Source organism: Cibotium barometz, chromosome 14 (genome assembly GCF_041138505.1).
Source record: "Cibotium barometz isolate CiBa-2024 chromosome 14, ASM4113850v1, whole genome shotgun sequence".
NCBI lineage: Eukaryota > Viridiplantae > Streptophyta > Polypodiopsida > Cyatheales > Cibotiaceae > Cibotium > Cibotium barometz.
This window is the reverse complement of record NC_141059.1, coordinates 8311836-8332500: the sequence shown is the minus strand read 5'-3', so window position 1 is coordinate 8332500 and position 20665 is coordinate 8311836. Positions and strand designations below refer to the sequence as shown.

Sequence of the window (20665 nt, the reverse complement as noted above, 5' to 3'; positions counted from 1 at the left end):
AAGTGACCACACCTCATCACACATCTCCACCAATGAAAAAAAAGTAAAAGAAACAACCATTTCTATTTTTGGAAAATATTTTTTCTTACCAAAAGTTCTACATACATGCACACATACACATACACAGGTCTACCCACACACATAGACAAACATATGCATAGACGCTCTCACACACGTACACACCCACTTGCACACACTCATGCACACTCACACTCACATACACATATACACATAGACACACGCACATAGTCATACACTTACATATGCACATGCACACACACATGACTATGCATGTACACAAAGTCACACACACTCACATGCATGCACATAGAATCAAAACACACCCAATCACCCACATGTGCGTGCAGGCGCACACCCACTCACGGGCACATGACACACATACACACACTTTCATCACTAGCATGCACACACACTTGCATACACATGTATAACACAAATACACGTGCGTGCATATGCTGAAGTGTACACATGTATAACACAAATACACGTGCGTGCATATGCTGAAGTGTACACACACATATACACACATGCATGTATGCATGCACGCACACGTACACACAAGTGCACGTGCATGCATACATATACATGAGTGCATGCACACACATAGGCACATAGATGCACGCACACACTCTCTTGTGTACGTGCACACACACTCTCTCTTGCGTATGGGCACACAAAGACACACACACATGCATATACATAGGCACATGCACATATAAGCACACATATGGTGCACATACACGTGATTATCGATACACAATCATATGTATGCATGTACACACAGAGTTGATACATATAGTCTCAGTGTAAGGGTAACATGAGCGCCTTCATTAAGGCTTTAATAGATGAGGGTGCACTCACACAAAAAAGTGTGCACACACACCATTGACACATAAAAGCACACACTCACATGCATGTGCGCACACACAAAGTTAGCATGCACACCAGTGACACACATGCGTGCATATACACCCATACACTTCCACTCATGTGCACACACAACACATAAAATCGACACATACACTTGTATGTGTAGATAGAATCGACACATACATGCATGTGCACACACACACAAGGCATACACACACTCTTGCATTCTTACACACTTACACACACACACACACGCACGCACGCATGCACACTCAAGCATGTACACATTCACCTATGTGCATTTATGCATGCACACACATACATACATAAGTGCATGTGCATGTGCATGCGCACACATGTATACATGTACACACACATGCACGTACATACACACATGCATCTATACACATAGGCACATAGATGTACACCCACACTTTCTTGTGCACGCCCACATAAAGATATACATGTGCATACATATAGGTGCGTGCACACACACACTCATGCGTGTACACAAAATCGACACCCACCCAATCACACACATGCATGTGCATGTACACACACCCACATATGTGCGTGCATACACACAAAGTGCACATGATGTACATATGCACACACTTGCATATGCTTACACACACACACACACACACACATGCACACTCACAACACACACATGCACACTCACAACAATACACACACTCTTGCATGCTTGCACACTTACACACACTTGCACAACACACATATACATGCGCATGGACATACACATGCATGCACACTCGGGTGTACACATACACATGCGTGCATGCACACATGCATACATAAGTGCATGTGCATGCACACACATGTATACATGTACACACACATGCACATACATACACACATGCATCTATACACATAGGCGTATAGACGCACACCCACACTTTCTTGTGCACGTACACATAAAGATATACACGTGCATACATATAGGTGCACACACACAGTCTCTCTCATGCGTGTACACAAAATCGACACACACCCAATGACACACACGTACGTGCATGTAGACACACCCACATATGTGAGTGCACACACACAAAGTGCACATGACACACATACACACACTTGCATGCTTACACACACACACAACACACACATGCAAATACGTGTGCATACACACACACACACACACACACATGCATGTATACATGCACACACAAGCGCACATGCACGCATACATGCATACACACAAATGCATGTATATATGCGTTTACATCCACACATAGGCACACATACACTTTCTTGCAGACGCACAGATAGAGACACATATACATGCATACACATAAGCACACATACACACAAGCGCAAACATAGTGTTGCATGCACATATGTGATTTTGTTGACACACACAATCATACGCATGCACACACATAGTTGATATACACAGTGTAAGCATGACGGTAATGTGAGAGCCACCTTCATTAAGGCTTTAATACATAAAGATGCACTCCCACACACGGACATGTGTGCGTAAACACTATCAACACATAAAGGCTCACACACTCACACACACACTCACATGCACACACACACACAGAGAGTTGGAATGCACACACTTGACACACACATGCACACATATACACACATACACTTCCACCTGTACACATACATAAACACATATACACATGCAACACATATATACATATACACTTCCACATGTGCACATACATACAGAATCGACACATGCACAATCACACACACTTGCACGTGCACATAGAATCAACACATATATGCATATGCATATACACACACACTTGCATGCTTGCTCACACACACGGACACATACACACAACACACATAGATATACACATGCACATGCACGTGCATGCACACAGTTAGAGTATGTACACACACACACACACATACATGCACACACACACACATGCATGTATATATGTACACACATACACACCCAATACGTGCATGTGCACACACGTACACATGTACAAACACATGTGATAAACATGTGCATCCACACACACAAGCACATGGATACACATCCATGCTCTCTTGCATACATGCACACAGAGATATACATGTGTACGCACATCGATGCATGCATACACACACACGGGGCGACACAACCAACGCACACATATGTACACAAAGTTGAGACACATAGACTAAGCGTGAGGGTAGCATGAGCCACCTTCATTAAGGCTCTAATACTTGACGGTGCACTCACATGGATGACACATGTGCACACACTACCGGCACATAACAACACACACTCGCATGCACATGCACACTCATGAAGTTGGTGTGCACATAATTAACACACACATGTATACGTATACGCACATATCTGTCCACATGTGTGTACAAAAACTAAAACACACACACACACACACACACGTAGCGCGAGTAACTATACCTACAGGCTACAGTAGCATGAGAGAGAGAGAGAGAGAGAGAGAGAGAGAGAGAGAGAGAGAGGGAGAGAGAAAGAGAGGTGAACCTACACACATGAAGAGAGAGAGAGAGAGAGAGAGAGAGAGAGAGAGAGATATGTGTGAACCCACACACATGTACACATATGTATTTATAGTAGTTTTCATCCCAATAAAATATATGCACATATCATACCATGAATATATTCACACATATAGTCACTCATATTTAAATATAAGCTCACAAGTTGGTACATAGGGCAATTGAAATATTATTTCAAGATAATTGCTGAGTTTTATTTCTATGTGGGGGTCCATAACTTGCAGCATGATCTTTCTTGGACCACATGCTCTCTCTTCTGAAGGCACCACAACCGCTCGAGCCAACAATGCAGGAAATTAATCCCATATCTACTATGTGGCAGGTGTGAGAGCTCCTCTCTAACCACGTGCCATCTGGTAGTGTAATACAAGAGGGAAGTGTGCAAGCTACAGTAGCGTGCGGGTCAAGTACTAGTATATACGTATAAGTAGTATGTATGGATGAAAAGAAAGGCTGCCACGTGGGATAGCTACGAGCGGGGTGTGGCAGCTCCCAAATAAGAAGAAGAAGAAGATATAATATTAAATAGATTGTGGAGGTTTAAATGCTTTGGCTTTGCAATTACAAGTTTTTGTGGAAAGAATTTACCTTTTTTTTTTTTTGGAATTATGCGTCTTGCATGTAGAAGGTTGCAAGAAATACGCCGCATGGGAGTGAATGAAGTCTTGTTTGACATGTTTTTCTGGTTTGGATTAATCATCTTCTCCAGGGGTCGGAATTCTGTCAATGCCCTATGCTGTTTCGCAAGGCGGATGGCTCGGATTAAGCTTCTTGCTCATCTTTGCAGCCATCTGCTGCTACACAGGGGTCCTTCTGCGCCGATGCCTGGATCTAGATCCACAGATTTTGGGGTATGCAGACGTGGGGCAGGCCGCATTCGGGAAATGTGGACGGATTTTCGTATCGGGCCTGTTGTACTTTGAGCTATTTGCCGTGGCCATCGAGTACCTGATCCTGGAGGGCGATAATCTCACACATCTTGTTTCATGGGAGGCCGGTCTCCACTTGGGTTTCCTTCGGATAACGTCAGAGCAAAGCTTCGTAATCCTGTCAGCCGTGGTGATGCTACCGACAGTCTGGTTGCGTGACCTGAGTTTGATATCCTATATATCAGCTGGGGGAGTGGTCGCGTGCATTACCGTGCTCGCGGCCGTGGCCTGGGAGGGCATCTTTGATGTGGGCTTCACACATGCAGATCAAGGGCACGTGCTGCTGAATGTACAAGGCTTCCCGATTGCTGTCGGGCTCTATGCTTTCTGCTACTGTGGTCACGCCGTGTTTCCAAACATCTACAACTCGATGAGAGACAGGACCCAATTCTCTCATGTAAAGATTTCGCTTAATGCATTATATGTAGATCTTAAGCTTAGCAGCTTCAAGGTCAAAAGCCAAGCTAATTATTAGATGATTGGATGATCTGTTTTGGCAGGTGCTGATTGTGTGCTTTGTGCTATGTACACTGATATATGGAGGCATCGCGGTGTTGGGTTTTCTGATGTTCGGGGACAGCACCAGGTCTCAAGTGACATTGAACCTGCCCAGGGAGGAAGTTGCAACGAAGGTTGCCATTATCGCGACACTCGTCAACCCATTTGCTAAGTATGCGTTAACCCTCGCACCATTAGCAGCTGCTCTCGAGGATTTACTACCCAGCGCGTGCAGGAAAACAAGGCATACTGGCGTGTGGGGAACAATCATTCGGACCCTGTTGGTGGCAAGCACGGTCGTGGTTGCTCTTGCTGTGCCCTTCTTTGCCTACTTGATGGCATTAGTTGGGTCCTTCCTAAGCACCACAATGGCCATTACCATCCCATGCATCTGCTATTTGAAGCTGTTCTCTGGCAGGGTCTCTCTTTGGGAGAGAGTGATGATTTTTTTCTTTATTGCTATTGGTTTAACTGCTTGCATGGCAGGAACCTACTCCTCCATTCTAGAAATTGTAAGGAGTTTATCCAATCAGCAGTGAAAGGGGGGGCACTTCAAATGCCACGGGACAATAGTTCTTGCAAACCAATCAAAACAAAGATAATGCTTGAAAGAAGATTAAATAAGAAATTTATGATTTTTCAATTCCAACAACCGGGAAAAATACACTACAAATTGGTTTTTAGTACGCTGGTGTGTGTAGCCATAGTTTAAAAAACATTTGAGTATTTTTTTTGCAAAGGTGAAGCTAAAGAATTAAGGTTGCCCTTAGTTGCTTGGTTGGTCTTGATTTTTGCCCCCAATATTGGGAAAGAAAATGTCTTTGTATGATAGCCAATATTGCCAAAGATCAATGCAATTAAGTAAATATTGCCAAAGGTAATTAAGTAAAAGAAAAATTATTGGGCCACTTTATTTTTTAGAATGAGTTGCATATTATATATTTTAGGAGGGTTAACACCACAATTGATCAAGCAAGGTGATTAGCATAAAACTTTGATACCTTTCTAATAGGTGTGTATATTGTGTAATTCCCCTTTATGAAAACGAAAAAAAATAAGAGTGAGATTTTTTTATTGAAATGACCAAAAAAAGTAGGGGGATCATCGTATGTACATGTAACATAGCACGATAATGAAGGGGAGGCGGGTAATTGAGAGACTTGCATGCCATATACATGGAGGAGTGGAGTAAACAAATATGCATTTAATGTAATTCATGTATGTAAATTTATATAGGGGGTTTAACATGTACATAGTTGTTTAATGTTATTTATGTAAATAAAATTGGAAATTTTCAATACTTGTCTTCTCGTATATGGTTATATGGGCTTTTTTAGAGTGATAGCTCCAAGAAAAATAGAATCATGTAGCTTATTAATTTGAAAGAATTTGTTTGAAATTCTAAACATGTATACATATAAGAGGGGAATAAACAAATTTTTAAAAGGGGTCTTTTAAATCTTTTTCTTCTCGCACATGGTTATATGGATTTTTTTAGAGTGATAGCTTTGAGAGAGAAAAATGAGCACTACAAGAGGCGGGGCCGTTATCCACACTTTTTTCGACGCTTTAGAGCTAAGCTTAAAATCCCCTAAACGTCGAAATACCGGTCGCAAAAAGCGTCGAAATAGAAACATCGAAGAGTAAGCGCCGAAATAAGCATCGAAACAAGAGTCCAAAAAAGTAATTTTACCACGCATTTTTCGACCCTACTTTCGACGACTATCTCGACTGACATTTCGACTACTATTTTGACGATTATTTCTACTGCGATTTTGACGCATATTTCGACACTTATCTCGACTGTCATTTAGACGTTGTTTTCGACGAATGCAAGAAACTTTCAACACTATTTTCGATGGATAGAGGAAACTTTGGATGCTATTTTCAAACGGATAGAGGAAACTTTGGACGCTATTTTCGAACGGATGGAGGAAACTTTGGACGCTATTTTCGAACGGATGTAGGAAACTTTCGACACTTATTTCGATGCGTGCAGGTATTAAATTTTCTTTGGCATAATGGTGCATCTAGCTACAGTCTTGTAGCTAGATGCACCATTATGCCAAATTTATAGAGTACCAAAGGCAACTACACTCTGATGTGAAGAACGAAGCGAATTTGTTGAAAAAGTTAGAGAGAGTGCCATAACGTTTTCGACATTACAAAGTAGGTACACAATTCACACAAGTGCAAACAATGGCCAAATTATATTGCAAGATGTGAAATTTACATATCAAGCTCTGATGAGATAAGCCAAAATTGAAATTTACATATCAAGCTCTGACGAGATAAGCCAAATTTTGCATACAATCTATACAAGCTCAAACAAAGATATGAGCTGACCAAAATGTGTATGTACAAGGGGAAAGACATGGGCAAGGCCACTCTATGCGGAGCCCTCACTCAGGATCAGGCATTGGTCCTTGTAAAAACCGTACAATACACTTTTTTTGGTATACCAAAACAACGATCTAACATGACAAGGCAAAGCAAGTATACAAATCATAAGGTTAAGGCTTGCTGCACTTACCATATCTACAATGTGCCCCCAATTGAGGTTGGCAGCTTCTCGCTCAAGCGTCTCCAAAAGAAAGTATGTGTTATGGCAACGAGCAATGTCCTCCTCTTCTCCCGTTGCCGGCCGACCACAACCACTTGATTCTAAAAGTACCAAAACAACAAGATAAGCGTTGATACTTACAAAGTAGACATAGCATCAAATAAAACATACAAGATAAATGTTGCTACTTATAAAGTAGACATGGAATGCATCCCAATCGTCGCTTCCAAGGTGAGAGCTTCCTACGCTCTCCATTAGGGCTTTGGCCGCATCCTCTTGTTGCTTGTAGTGTTGGGGATTTTGAGCATGATTTTGCCCCTCCTCATTCCAATCCTTGGTGCTCATGTACCAAGGCTTCTTGCCCCCTGCCTTCACTCTCCTAGTCACATCTCCCCGCCAATGTTTCATGACGTCCACCATGTGGTCCTTTATCCACCTTATGGGGACGACATCACTACCGCCGGCGACCGGCTTATACTCATCCTTGATTTGATTTATGACTCTATCTTTCTTGTCTTTATCCAACTTTGGCCATAAAGTCATAAAGTCATTTGCAAAGACAATGTGGCAAAGCTCGCAAATGCGGCTCTTCATCTCTTGCCCGACATTATCAAAACCACATTGCCATTGACAATTGTGTAAAATGTTTCTCCAACCATCGGTGGGTGCGGGCTGTGTGTCAAAACGTCGCGAGATGATTGCGAGCATGGAGTGCTTCTGGTGTTAGATGGGGAAGGATGCTCACGTAGGGGCGTAGACCCATTCGTGCCCCCACTTGGACAACATCCACCTCCACCTCCACTACTCGAGCATTGTCCTCTACTGCGAGTGGACGAGCAACTAGTGGCTCTTTGTGGGGTTTCTATAGGTGAACTAGGGTTAGCGGTGGTGGTGCCCGATTGTGCGGCCGAAGTGCAAGCCCCTCTCCCAAAATATTATTGTACCATCGCTCTTTGCTCGGGCGTGGCTTGTGCTAAAAAACCCATGAACTGATCATGCGACATGGCATATAGAGAGAAGGATGGAGAGTAAGCTGGTGTCTCATCTGGAGTGCGAGACATGTTTCTACACACACATAACAAAGCCCACATGGACACTTTAATAAGAGCATACACATGAATTATCCCTCAACATTCATTATGCATAAAGCTATACATGAGGCTTATGCATAAAGCTTATGCATAAAGCACTATGCATAAGGTCTTATGCATAAAGCATTATGCATGAGGCCTTATGCGCATAAAGCTATGCATGAGGCTTATGCATAAAGCATGAATGAGCATTATGCATAATGCTTATGCGCAAATCTACAAAACAAATCCCCAGCACCCAAGGGTGAAATAATAATAGAGGAAAGAGAGGAAAGCACTTACATCTTTTTCGTGATGTTGAAAGAGAGGATTAGAGGACCTACAAAACCAACAAAAGGGTGAGGAAAGGATTAGTAATGCATACATACAAAAGCTTATGCATGAGGCCTTATACATAAAGCTTATGCATAAAGCATTATGCATGAGGCTTTTGCATAAAGCACTATGCAAGCCACGCTATCATAAACTAAATCATATCCCGGAACTATGCATTAAGCATGCATGCATAGAGCTTAATGCATGCATAGATTAAGCTCTATGCATAGAGATTAATACATGCATAGATAGAGCTGAATGCATGCATTGAGCTCTATGCATAGAGCTTAATCTATTATGCATATATCTCTATGCATTATGAATGCATGCATAGAGCTTAATCTATGCATTAAGCTATACGAATAGAGATTAATGCATAGATTAAGCTTTATGATTAGAGCTCTATGCCTGTGCATTAAGCTCTATGCATAGAGGACCTACAAAACAAAACCCCTCTTTTTGGTAGATAAAAATAGAGGAAAGAGAGAAAGGAACTTACCTCTTTTTGGTGAAGTTGAAAGAGAGGATTAGAAGACTTACAAAAAAAAAAAGTTGAGAAAAGAATTAGTAATACAAAACCCTAAAAGTGTGAATAGCATGAATACACAAGGAGATGTATCCTTCAACACACACCGATTTAACAACCAAGAGGAGAGGAGAGGAGAGGAGAGGAGAGGAGAGGGGAGGGCAAAGAAGGAGGTAGAGGAGAGCTTGGAAGAGAGAAAGAACCTGCAAAACAAATGAGAAAGCAAAAAAACAAGAAAATTACTCATAATTATACACGCAGACATTTTACATCACATGTACATGTAACCAAGAGGAGATGGGAGTGAGGGAAAAGGAGGCATACCTAGTGAGGGAAAAGGAGGCATACCTAGTGAGGAAGCAAAACACATGAGCACGAAAAAAATGCAAAAAAAAGAGAGGTTCTGTTTTACTGTAAAAACCTGTGCCGTCGATATATGCGTCAAAATAAGCGTGGGAAAATGCGTCAAAAAGTACGTGGAAAATAGCGTGGAAATAAGAGTCAAAAAAATAAAATTCCCACGCTCTTTTCGATGGATATTTCGACGACCTTTTCGACGCTTATTTCGACGACCTTTTCAACGCTTATTTTGACGATCGCTACTTTCATTCAAATTCAAAATCTTTCCAGATCTTGCACGCCCCCGACATTTCCAATTACCTATCACCGACTACCACCCTCCACAAATACTTAAGGGAGGATTCCCTCCAAAAATAAGCATTTATTCCCATTTTGCAAATCAATATGGAAACCATGGATGATGCCACACCCTCAAATTTTGCACGTGTACTCACTGCAAATACCAAGTGGCTCGACGTCGACGAATTTACAATGATCATACAAAAAAATGGGAAATATTTTTGGTGGAGCGATTGGAACATCTAATTAGTGGCAATGCGTGCTTCAACAATGACGAACCAGTGGATATCTGACCTGAATGATGGAGACCAACAAGAGTAGCCCCACAAACGAGGTGATCCAACAACCTGGAGGAACTTGAGGTGGATTCAGAGAAAATACTAGAACATGACATGGATGACATGATAAATGCCTTACACGATGGAATAGAAGATCAAGGTTTGGAACACGAAGGGGTAGAAGAAAACACACGACATGTGGAATACGCTTCCCAAGAAGAGAAACAGCTACGCAGGCTTGCTCGACTTCCACTATATCGTGGAGCACATGTGTTTGTTTTACGTGCTTGCCTATCCATATTAAACTTGCAATCAATTTTTGGTGGATGGTCTGATATGAGCGTATCAAAACTTTTTGGTGGATGGTCTGATATGAGCGTATCAAAACTTTTTGCGTAAGTGATGATATCATATGAAATTAGTGAGTTATGTACCTTTATATGCATTTTCTTAGCTTGACTATTTTGTGTAACAGCTTATTGAAAAATCAAATATTGCCAGAAGATAATGAGATGCCAGTGAACCGTAGTCGAGCAAAAGCAATGTTGCACTTGATTGGCATGGACTACAACACACACAATGCTTGTCCAAATGATTGTATTCTTTATTGATAAGAATATAACAACGCAGTACAATGTCCGCATTGTGGTACATCAAGATATAGACAAGATGTGCAAGGAGAAAGGGTACCAGCAAAAGTTTTACGACACTTTCCCATCATCCCTCATATTAAAACAATGTGTTCAAGTGTAAATCCATTGCAGGATTAATGACTTGGCACCGTAACACTAGGTCCACGGATGGTGTTATGCGTGTGCCCGCAGATTCCCCTACATGGAAGCACATTGAAGAGAAGTGGGTAGCCTTTTAGGAGGAGGCTCGCCATATTCGACTCGGACTAGCGATGGATGGAGTGAATCCATTTGGTCTACGAAGTACATCATGGACTGAATCCATTTGGTCTACGAAGTTCATCATGGAGTACACAGCCTGTTTATCTAGTTGACTATAATCTTCCACCATGGCTAGCGATAAAAAAGGACATCTTTTATTGTCTTTGAGTTCCTGGAAAGTACAAGGTGAAGAACATGGATGTGCATTTAGCCTCTTTAGTTGAGAAGCTTCGTGTTCTATGGGAGGGCATTGAAGTTCATGATATTTCCAAGAGGTTTGGACAACATGCACTAACATTTAGAGGAATACTTATGTGGACTATGCATGATTGGCTTGGCTATGGAGAGTGCTCAGGTAATACTATAGCTTGTTAACATATTATGTTAAGTCATGATTGTCATCCAAACTTACCTGCTACAATCTTTTTTGATGTTCTACAGGGCTTTCAGTGTGTCAGGGTATAATGGATGTCCATTATGTGGCCCACAACTTGAGGCTCGATACTCAAAGTCTATGAAGAAGATAGTATACGAGGGCCACAAGAAGTATCTCCCAGTGGACCATCCTTTGCGTGAGGGATTTCTAGGGAGGTCTCCTCGCATATGGAAGAGCAGTGATTGGAGGACCTTATGGGAGCGGATCCAACCTGTATACCTCCAAGAATGAAGCGTCTATCCATTTTCCATCAACTTCCATACTAGAATGACCTTCTAGTGAACCATCTTCTTGACCCAATGCACATTTTCAAGAATATAGCCAAGATGCTTTGGAAAACCATCACGGGAGCAAAGGAGAGCAAGGCACAACGAGATGATTTACAAGAGGTTCAATGCATGCACCACTTATGGGCCCAAAATAGAGCAGATGGAAAGGTGAAGCTACCAAAGCACCTTGGTATTAAGAGACTAAGGTTATGTAAAAGGGGAGGAGAAGGGTGTGTGTGTGAAGGGACTTAAGGTCCACTAGCTCACCTATTTAAAGGTGAAGCTAGGAGGCATTTTGTATGCAGCAAGAAGCCTAGTTGTATTTGAGCAACTTAATAAACAAGATATTTTCTTGTATTTTGTGAGTCTCTCTCCTCCACATAGTTGATCTAGCATGAGCACCACGAATTCTAATATGGTATCTAGAGCTTTGGTTGATTAGGCCTTTTTGTGGTGTAGAATAGGTCAAATTTATCACTTTTTCTTGTGTGGAGCTGAACCTCCTGCCACAGGAGGAGCTCTAGCAGCTTGTGGAGGCAAAATCTTAGGGAGCTCTCAACTAAGAAAGTAAAGAGGACATCCGGGCGGACATTTTCGTATAGCTCATTAGTCGAATCGCCCTCTCTCCATTGCGGCATTGTCGCCTGTGCAGGTCGGCACAGTTCTTGGCTGCCGTCGTCGATGTTGTACATGAATTCGACATCTGCAGTGCATAATAGGCTGTGTGGGCTTAGGGCTTTTGAAGCCCATAGCCTCAGGAGTCTACAGCTTCATTTTGTATGGCTTGTTTTGCTGATCCTATTTTTGAGTTTAAAGCAGTGGCCATACACCATGAGATATTCATGAGCCTCATTCTCATCAAGCTCCATCATCAACATCATCTTCAAGTGCACAAAGCTTTTCAAAGTGTGCTTATAAGCACTAATAGTGCTGATTAACACTAATAAGGCTACAAATCTAGTAGAGGGGAGTCACTCCAAAGTGTTTTTAAACACTAAGAGTGTTCTTACACACTAATGGTGAATCTAATCACCAATGCAAGTGTCATTAGACGCTAGAAATGTGCTCTTAAGCACTAATCATGTTTCTAAACACTAATGGTGATCTTAATCACCAAACAAAGTGTTCCTTGACACTAATGAAGTTAATCTCCATCAAAATTAATGGTTGGGCACAAACCCTAAGTGCTAAACCATAAAATTTACCATCTTAATCTCCTTTTTATGCAACATCCTTGGCTTGATTAAGGGTTGTTGCACTCTCATAAGCCTTTCTCTTTCTACTTAAGCCAAAATATCATAAATTTCTGGTTTTTTCTTCTTCATAAATCAGCCCATTACTCTCTAGTAACCTCCTTCAATACCCAATGTCAAAGGACAACACCCAAATTAAGAAGTTCTCAGGAGAGGGCTTCCACACTTGGCAAGTCCTTGTCAAATACAAGATGATGTCCAAAGGTTTTTGGCCATTCATCTCCGGCACTAAGGTTATTGATCGAACTAAGGCTGAAGATATTGAAGATGATGAGAGGGCACAAGCTATAATCATGCTTCATCTTGATGAGGCTTACGGCTTTGGATCCGGCCTTGCATTAGGGAAGGTCTTGTGTCCTTGTGGCCTGGTCCAGCCTCTGAGCAGGCAGGTGCTTCCAACTTAGTCACGAACATAGCTATGTCATCCCAGTTGGAAGGCCTTAGTGAAAAGTGAAAAGAATTTGTAAGATTCCTCCCTAGCCTCTCAAAATGTCTAGCATATTCCCCTGTAATCAATTCCCTCTTCAGAAATATAAGAGATCTTGTCTCTGCCTGTTTTGGCATAGAGAGAGAAAATATTCTAGAGAAAGAATATTCAGATTTTGAATATTTTTGGATAGAAAAATATCTCATCTTATCAAAATGAATTCCCCTGAAATAGAAATTCAGAAAGAATTTTCCAATGTGCAATTGGAATTAATTGGAAATGGGTATAAAGGACCTTAGCCTAAGGGTCTAGATTTTCAGAAATTTTAGATTATGGTCCAATTAAGGTTCCTTTGGGCCAATAGCATCAATCCATGTGTAGGGAGGAGATAAATCCAATTTGTAAAAGAAGATACCCAAAAATGAGTAAATGCTCACATAAGATGAAGAGTTGACTATGTACAAGGTTTATTAGTAAGAAACTATGAGCAATATCAAAAATATGAGATATTTTGGGTATCCAAAAATGAGTAAATGCTCACATAAGATGAAGAGTTGAAAATGTACAAGGTTTATTAGTAAAAAACTATGAGCAATATTAAAAATATGAGATATTTTGGGTATCCAAAAATGAGTAAATGCTCACATAAGATGAAGAGTTGAAAATGTACAAGGTTTATTAGTAAAAAACTATGAGCAATATTAAAAATATAAGATATTTTGGGTATAATAATTCCATTTTAACACATATGTAAGGAAGGGGAGTCCATTAAAGGAGGTGCATATTTCACATGCTTGAATGAGTTTTAAACTCAAAATTAATGTGATATTTTATCTCTCCTCTCTCTTGAATCAAACCAAATCAAAATGGAACCAAACCGAATCAAAAAGGAACCAAACTAGATCCAAATCTAGTCCAAATTCAACCAAACTGAATTTGGAAAATTCTAGAATTTAGTTAGCTTTGGTTAGAGCTTCCCTCTCCTATAAATAGAATATGAGTCCTTTGAAAAAAATAGAATAAACTAGAGTTATGCTGAAATAATGCTAATTTCTACTATTCTCTAAAATTCTCTCCAAATTGAAGAAATTGGAGCTTCCCTCTTTCTTCAATCCCCATTGGTGGCTCCATCAACATACTTAACTAATTGATTGGTTGGGGGCCTCTACCGTGAACAAAGAATCAAGCAATTTGTAAGGCAATTAGTGAATTTTGATCATTTTCTATAATTTCTCAATGTTTCTCTCTTCTGAATCCCTCTCAAGCTTGAGAAGCTTAATTGGAATGGGTTTTGAATGCTATTGAAGTTAATTGATGAATGGTAGTGAAGAGTTACATAATTTGATGAATGCTATTGAAGTTAATTGATTAATGATAGTTAAGAATTACATAAATTTTCATTTATGCTTAATTCTAATGGTTTTTATGTAATTTCTCTCTCTCACTCAAGAAATGGTCATACTCATGACCCATTCTCAATCCAAATGAAGCTTTTCATAAAGCTTTTCCTTAATCCAAGATTAATCTATGCTTGAGGTCAAATTAATGGCTTTTTTCTATGCTTTTAGTTTATGTATTTCATGAGTATTGATGATTCAACCCATTATTGGGTTAATGATCCAATTAGGGATCATTCTAATCATTTTCTTAATGATAAGCTTTATCCTTCAAAATAAATTGAGATTTATCACTCATAGTAGCGGAGCTATGGCAAAATTTTTATAAAAATTACACATAAAATAATTTTATTCAAAGCATGAAAAGAGAACTTCCTACCATATTCTAGGAATTATCATCCTAGATTAATTGAAAGAATTTTATTGTAATCATGGAGAAATTGATTTTTATGTTATGCATAATTGATGATTATTTTATTGTAAAAGTATTACTTTTATCATATTTGGATTTCATGCATAGAGGTATGCATAAAAGAATTATTATTTTAATATAAAAGTGTTTCTTTTATCATATTTGGATTTCATACATAGAGGTATGCATAAAAGAATTATTATTTTAATATATAAAAGTGTTTCTTTTATCATATTTGGATTTCATATATAGAGGTATGCATAAAAGAATTATTATTTTAATATAAAAGTGTTTCTTTTATCATATTTGAATTTCATGCATAGAGGTATGCATAAAAGTTGATTATTTTATTATAAAAGTGTTTCTTTTATCATATTTGAATTTCATGCATAGAGGTATATATAAAAGTTGATTATTTTATTATAAAAGTGTTACTTTTATCATATTTGAATTTCATGCATAGAGGTATGCATAAAAATTGACTATTTTATTATAAAAGTGTTACTTTTATCATATTTGAATTTCATGCATAGAGGTATGCATAAAAATTGATTATTTTATTATAAAAGAGTGACTTTTATCATATTTGGATTTCATGCATAGAGGTATGCATAAAAGTTGATTATTTTATTATAAAAGAGTGACTTTTATCATATTTGGATTTTATGCATAGAGGTATGCATAAAAGTTGATTATTTTATTATAAAAGTGTGACTTTTATCATATTTGGATTTCATGCATAGAGGTATGCATAAAAGTTGATTATTTTATTATAAAAGTGTGACTTTTATCATATTTGGATTTCATGCATAGAGGTATGCATAAAAGTTGATTATTTTATTATAAAAGTGTGACTTTTATCATATTTGGATTTCATGCATAGAGGTATGCATAAAAGTTGATTATTTTATTATAAAAGTGTGACTTTTATCATATTTGGATTTCATGCATAGAGGTATGCATAAAAGTTGATTATTTTATTATAAAAGTGTGACTTTTATCATATTTGGATTTCATGCATAGAGGTATGCATAAAAGTTGATTATTTTATTATAAAAGTGTGACTTTTATCATATTTAGATTTCATGCATAGAGGTATGCATAAAAGTTGATTATTATATTATAAAAGTGTGACTTTTATCATATTTGGATTTCATGCATAGAGGTATGCATAAAAGTTGATTATTTTATTGTAAAAGTGTTACTTTTATCATATTGGATTTCATGTATAGAGGTATGCATAAAAGATATTCTTTTTATACTAAAAGTGTGATTTTCATCATAAATGGATTTTATGCATAACTTAGATGCATAAAAGAAATTCTTTTATTCTAAAAGTGTAATTCCTACCAAATTGAATTTATGCATAAGAAGATGCATAAAAGATTGATTTTTAAATTCAAAGTGTCATTCTCATCTAAATTGAATTTACGCATAGGAAGATGCATAAAAGAATGGAATTTCAATTCAAAAGTGTTATTCTCATCCAAATTGAATTTATGCATAGGAAGATGCATAAAAGATGGATTTTTAATTCAAAAGTGTCAATTCTCATCTAAATTGAGTTTATGTATAGGAAGATGCATGAGATGGAATTTTAATTCAAAAGTGTCATTTTCATTTAAAATGAATTTATGCATAGGAAGATGCATAAAAGAATGGAATTTCAATTCAAAAGTGTTATTCTCATCCAAATTGAATTTATGCATAGGAAGATGCATAAAAGATGGATTTTTAATTCAAAAGTGTCAATTCTCATCTAAATTGAGTTTATGCATAGGAAGATGCATAAGAGATGGAATTTTAATTCAAAAGTGTCATTTTCATTTAAAATGAATTTATGCATAGGAAGATGCATAAAAGATTGATTTTTAAATGAGATGTGATAATATGTGATAAGATGCGTATGGAAAGTGATAGGATGTGAGAAGAGGTGTATGAGATGTGATAAGATGTGATAAGATGCGTACGGAAAGTGATAGGATGTGATAAGAGGTGTATGAGATGTGAAAAGATGTGATAAGATGTGTATGAGATGTGATAGGATATGATAAGAGGTGTATGAGATGTGATAGAATGTGTTAAGATGAGTTAGGATGTGTTAAGATGTGTATGGGACGAGGTAGAGAGTGTATCTGATGGGATAAGATGTATATGGGATGTGTTAGGGCGAGAATGGATGTATGGATGTAGATACAGATGTATGTATGTATGTGGATGTGGATGTATGAATGAGGATGTGAAAATGGATGTATGTATGTAGATGTGGATGTATGGATGTGAATGTGAATGAAGATGTGGATGTGGATGTATGGATGTAGATTCGGATATAGATGTATGTATGTGAATGTGGATGTATGAATGAGGATGTGAAAATAGATGTATGCATGTAGATGCGTATGTATGAATGTGAAATTGGATGTATGTATAATGTGGATGTATGAATGAGGATGTGAAAATAGATGTATGCATGTAGATGCGTATGTATGAATGTGAAATTGGATGTATGATGTGGACGTACGAACATGGATATGTATGTAGAATAATGAATGTGAATGTGTATGTGAAATAATGTGCAGTCTATAGGAGTGAATGGATGAGAATGAGTACACATTGAATGGAACAGGGAATAAGTAATGTGGTCCGAGAGTGGATAATGTGAAAAGACGAGAGTTCGTTATAGAAACTGTATTTTTATTGTTGGCTTAGAGTGCCAGTTTATGTAGGTTTCGCACAAACCACATCTTGATAGTGTGCAAAGTGTGCAACGCACACTTTGGTATTTGAGAGCCATTGTTGATTATGCATTGGTTTATGTAGCACGTGTACCATTGGAGCTATATGGATACACAGATGTAGATTGGGCATGTAGCATCTCAGACAGGAGATCTATAAGAGGATTTATGTTTTCATTAGGGAGTGCTACTATGACATGGAGCAGCAAGAAGTAGCCCAAAGTTTTCTTGTCGAGTACAGAGGCATAGTACAGAGGCATAGTACAGAGGAGTTGCGGTGGCAACATGTGAGGTAGCTTGGTTATGCAAGCTACTTTTGCTAAATTGGGGTAGCATGTAGAGAGAAAGGTTGTCATATATTGTGACAATCTTAGCAGTATAGAGTTGGCCAGGAACCCAGTTTTGCGTGGATGAAACATATTGAAGTACATTACCACTTTATTAGGGGGAGAGTCTTGGCAGGTGACATTGATTTGGCCTACTCAACACAAAGGATCAGGTCACTGACATCTTCATGAAGGCCTTGGGAGCTAAGAAGCTCCATAGATTTCTAGATATGCTTGGAGTTCATGAGTTAGAGTTGAGCTTGAGAGGGAGTGTTTAGATTTCAAGCTCAACACGAGCTGACACTCATGAGGCGCCTGCATGACCGTTCTACATTTACATCACTAGCAGGTTTGGTAGCTAGCATTGACATATCTTTACTAGAGATTCTACAGCTAGACTACACCGACTAGTCCACACCTACCCACTCCACTTAGCGTGTTCACATTATGGACCGCTTGTATATACTCTATTATGTGTGTTAGTCACTTGATCTTCTTTGTAGAGACCACTTTTGTTATGTGAAGAAGAAGAAGAATAAATTTCAGCCTCTCACCTTGTGTGTTCTCTTCTAGGGTTTGTGTGAGTGTGTGTGTGCTTACAAGAGCTCAAGCTCTCTTCTCCCCTACATCTTTTCATGGAAAAGCCACATGTTCATTGGATTAAATGTTTTGAGGATAGATGGTGGTGGTGAGTACATCTCATATGCATTTGATGCATTCTTGAGAGACCATGGTATTAGAAGGCAGCTTACATGCAGGTATACTTCTCAGTAAAATGGAGTTACCGAGAGAGAAAGAATTGTGTGATAGGTGAAGTGGCAAGAGCATTAATGAATGAGAAGAGTATGTCTTTGTATTTTTGGGTAGAAGCATGTGCCACAACAGTGTACATTTTGAATAAGACACCTACAACTGCCATACATGAGAGTACACCTGAGATAAGGATGACAAGTTTTAGGCTAGATATTGGACATGTCAAAGTTTTTGTATGTATTGCCTATGCACATGTGCCAGATGAAAAGAGAAGGAAATTGGACCCAAAAGCTAAGAAGTTCATATTCATTGGATATGCACAAGATAGAAAGGCTTAGAAATGTTACAATCCAGAAACTAAACAAGTGCTCATTTCTAGAGATGTGATGTTTGATGAGTTGGCAAGTTGGTACAAAAATAAATATGATGTTATGGTGGATGACATAGATATAGATGTGCATGTGAACTTGCCAAAAGAGAGTACTACTTCATTATCTAGGCTAGGTGAAACATCAAGTGGAAGCGATAATGTAAGTCCATGGTCAGGAAGGTTAAGACATGGTAGTGTGAGCACAAGTGAAAGTGTTGTTGACAAAGGAAAAAAGAAGGTTGAAGGAATTGGTATAATAGGTTATGAGTCATCTAGCTTGGAAAGCTTAGATGAAGAACTTGGCATCCCAGCCTCCTTAAGTACTCCAGGTGTAAGGCAAGAGAGAGATGTTTCTCCACATGCTAGAGCACAGGGTGTACAAAGTGAGTTTTGAGAAGGTCACAAGGGATTAAGTATCCAAATGGGGAGATTGACATATAATGGGTATGCAATGCATTATGCATACATGACATCAATGGTAAAGCATGTGGAACCATCATGTTTTGGAGAAGCTATTGGAAAACATGTTTGGGAGAAAGCAATGGTGGTACATAATGATACATGGAACTTGCTTGCATTACCAAGTGGAAAGAATGTCATTGGTTGAAAATGGGTGTATAAAGTGAAATGTTTGGGAGAAAGCAATGGATGCCTTGGTACATAATGATACATGGAACTTGCTTGCATTACCAAGTGGAAAGAATGTCATTGGTCGAAAATGGGTGTATAAAGTGAAATGTAAGTTGGATGGATCAATAGAAAGGCATAAAGCAAGGCTGGTCGCAAAGGGATATGCACAGACACATGGTTTGGATTATGATGAAACATTTAGCCCTGTGGCTAAGATGGGAACATTGAGATTTGTGATTGCATTGGCTACATCAAATGGTTGGGAAATGCATCAAATGGATGTAAAGAATGCATTTCTAAATGGTGAATTGTGCCAAGAGGAAGTGCTCATGGAGCAGCTAGAAGGCTATGTGCATCCCAAATATCCTACACATGTATGTAAGTTGAAGAAGGCCTTGTATGGATTGAAGCAAGCACCACGTTGTGTGGACAAAAAAGGAGTTGAAATGTGTACATACATGTACATGGCGTGTGTGAAGTTTTGCTTTTGAGAGCATTGTCAGGTGTA

At 38.8% G+C, this 20665-nt stretch overlaps 1 protein-coding gene across 4 annotated transcripts in view; it reads left to right on the top strand.

The window, feature by feature from the left end:
• The window catches only part of LOC147631620 (amino acid transporter AVT1I-like), an 11364-nt gene extending 5823 nt beyond the window's left edge, over positions 1-5541 (top strand). For all 4 annotated transcript variants that reach the window (XM_086807859.1, XM_086807856.1, XM_086807857.1 and 1 more), the window contains exons 3-4: positions 4127-4743; positions 4847-5541. In XM_086807859.1, coding sequence (XP_086663985.1) covers positions 4127-4743; positions 4847-5383 — 1154 coding nt within the window. In that variant the 3' untranslated portion in view covers positions 5384-5541. The remainder of the gene's footprint in view (positions 1-4126; positions 4744-4846) is intronic.
• Positions 5542-20665: the final 15124 nt, after the last annotated feature.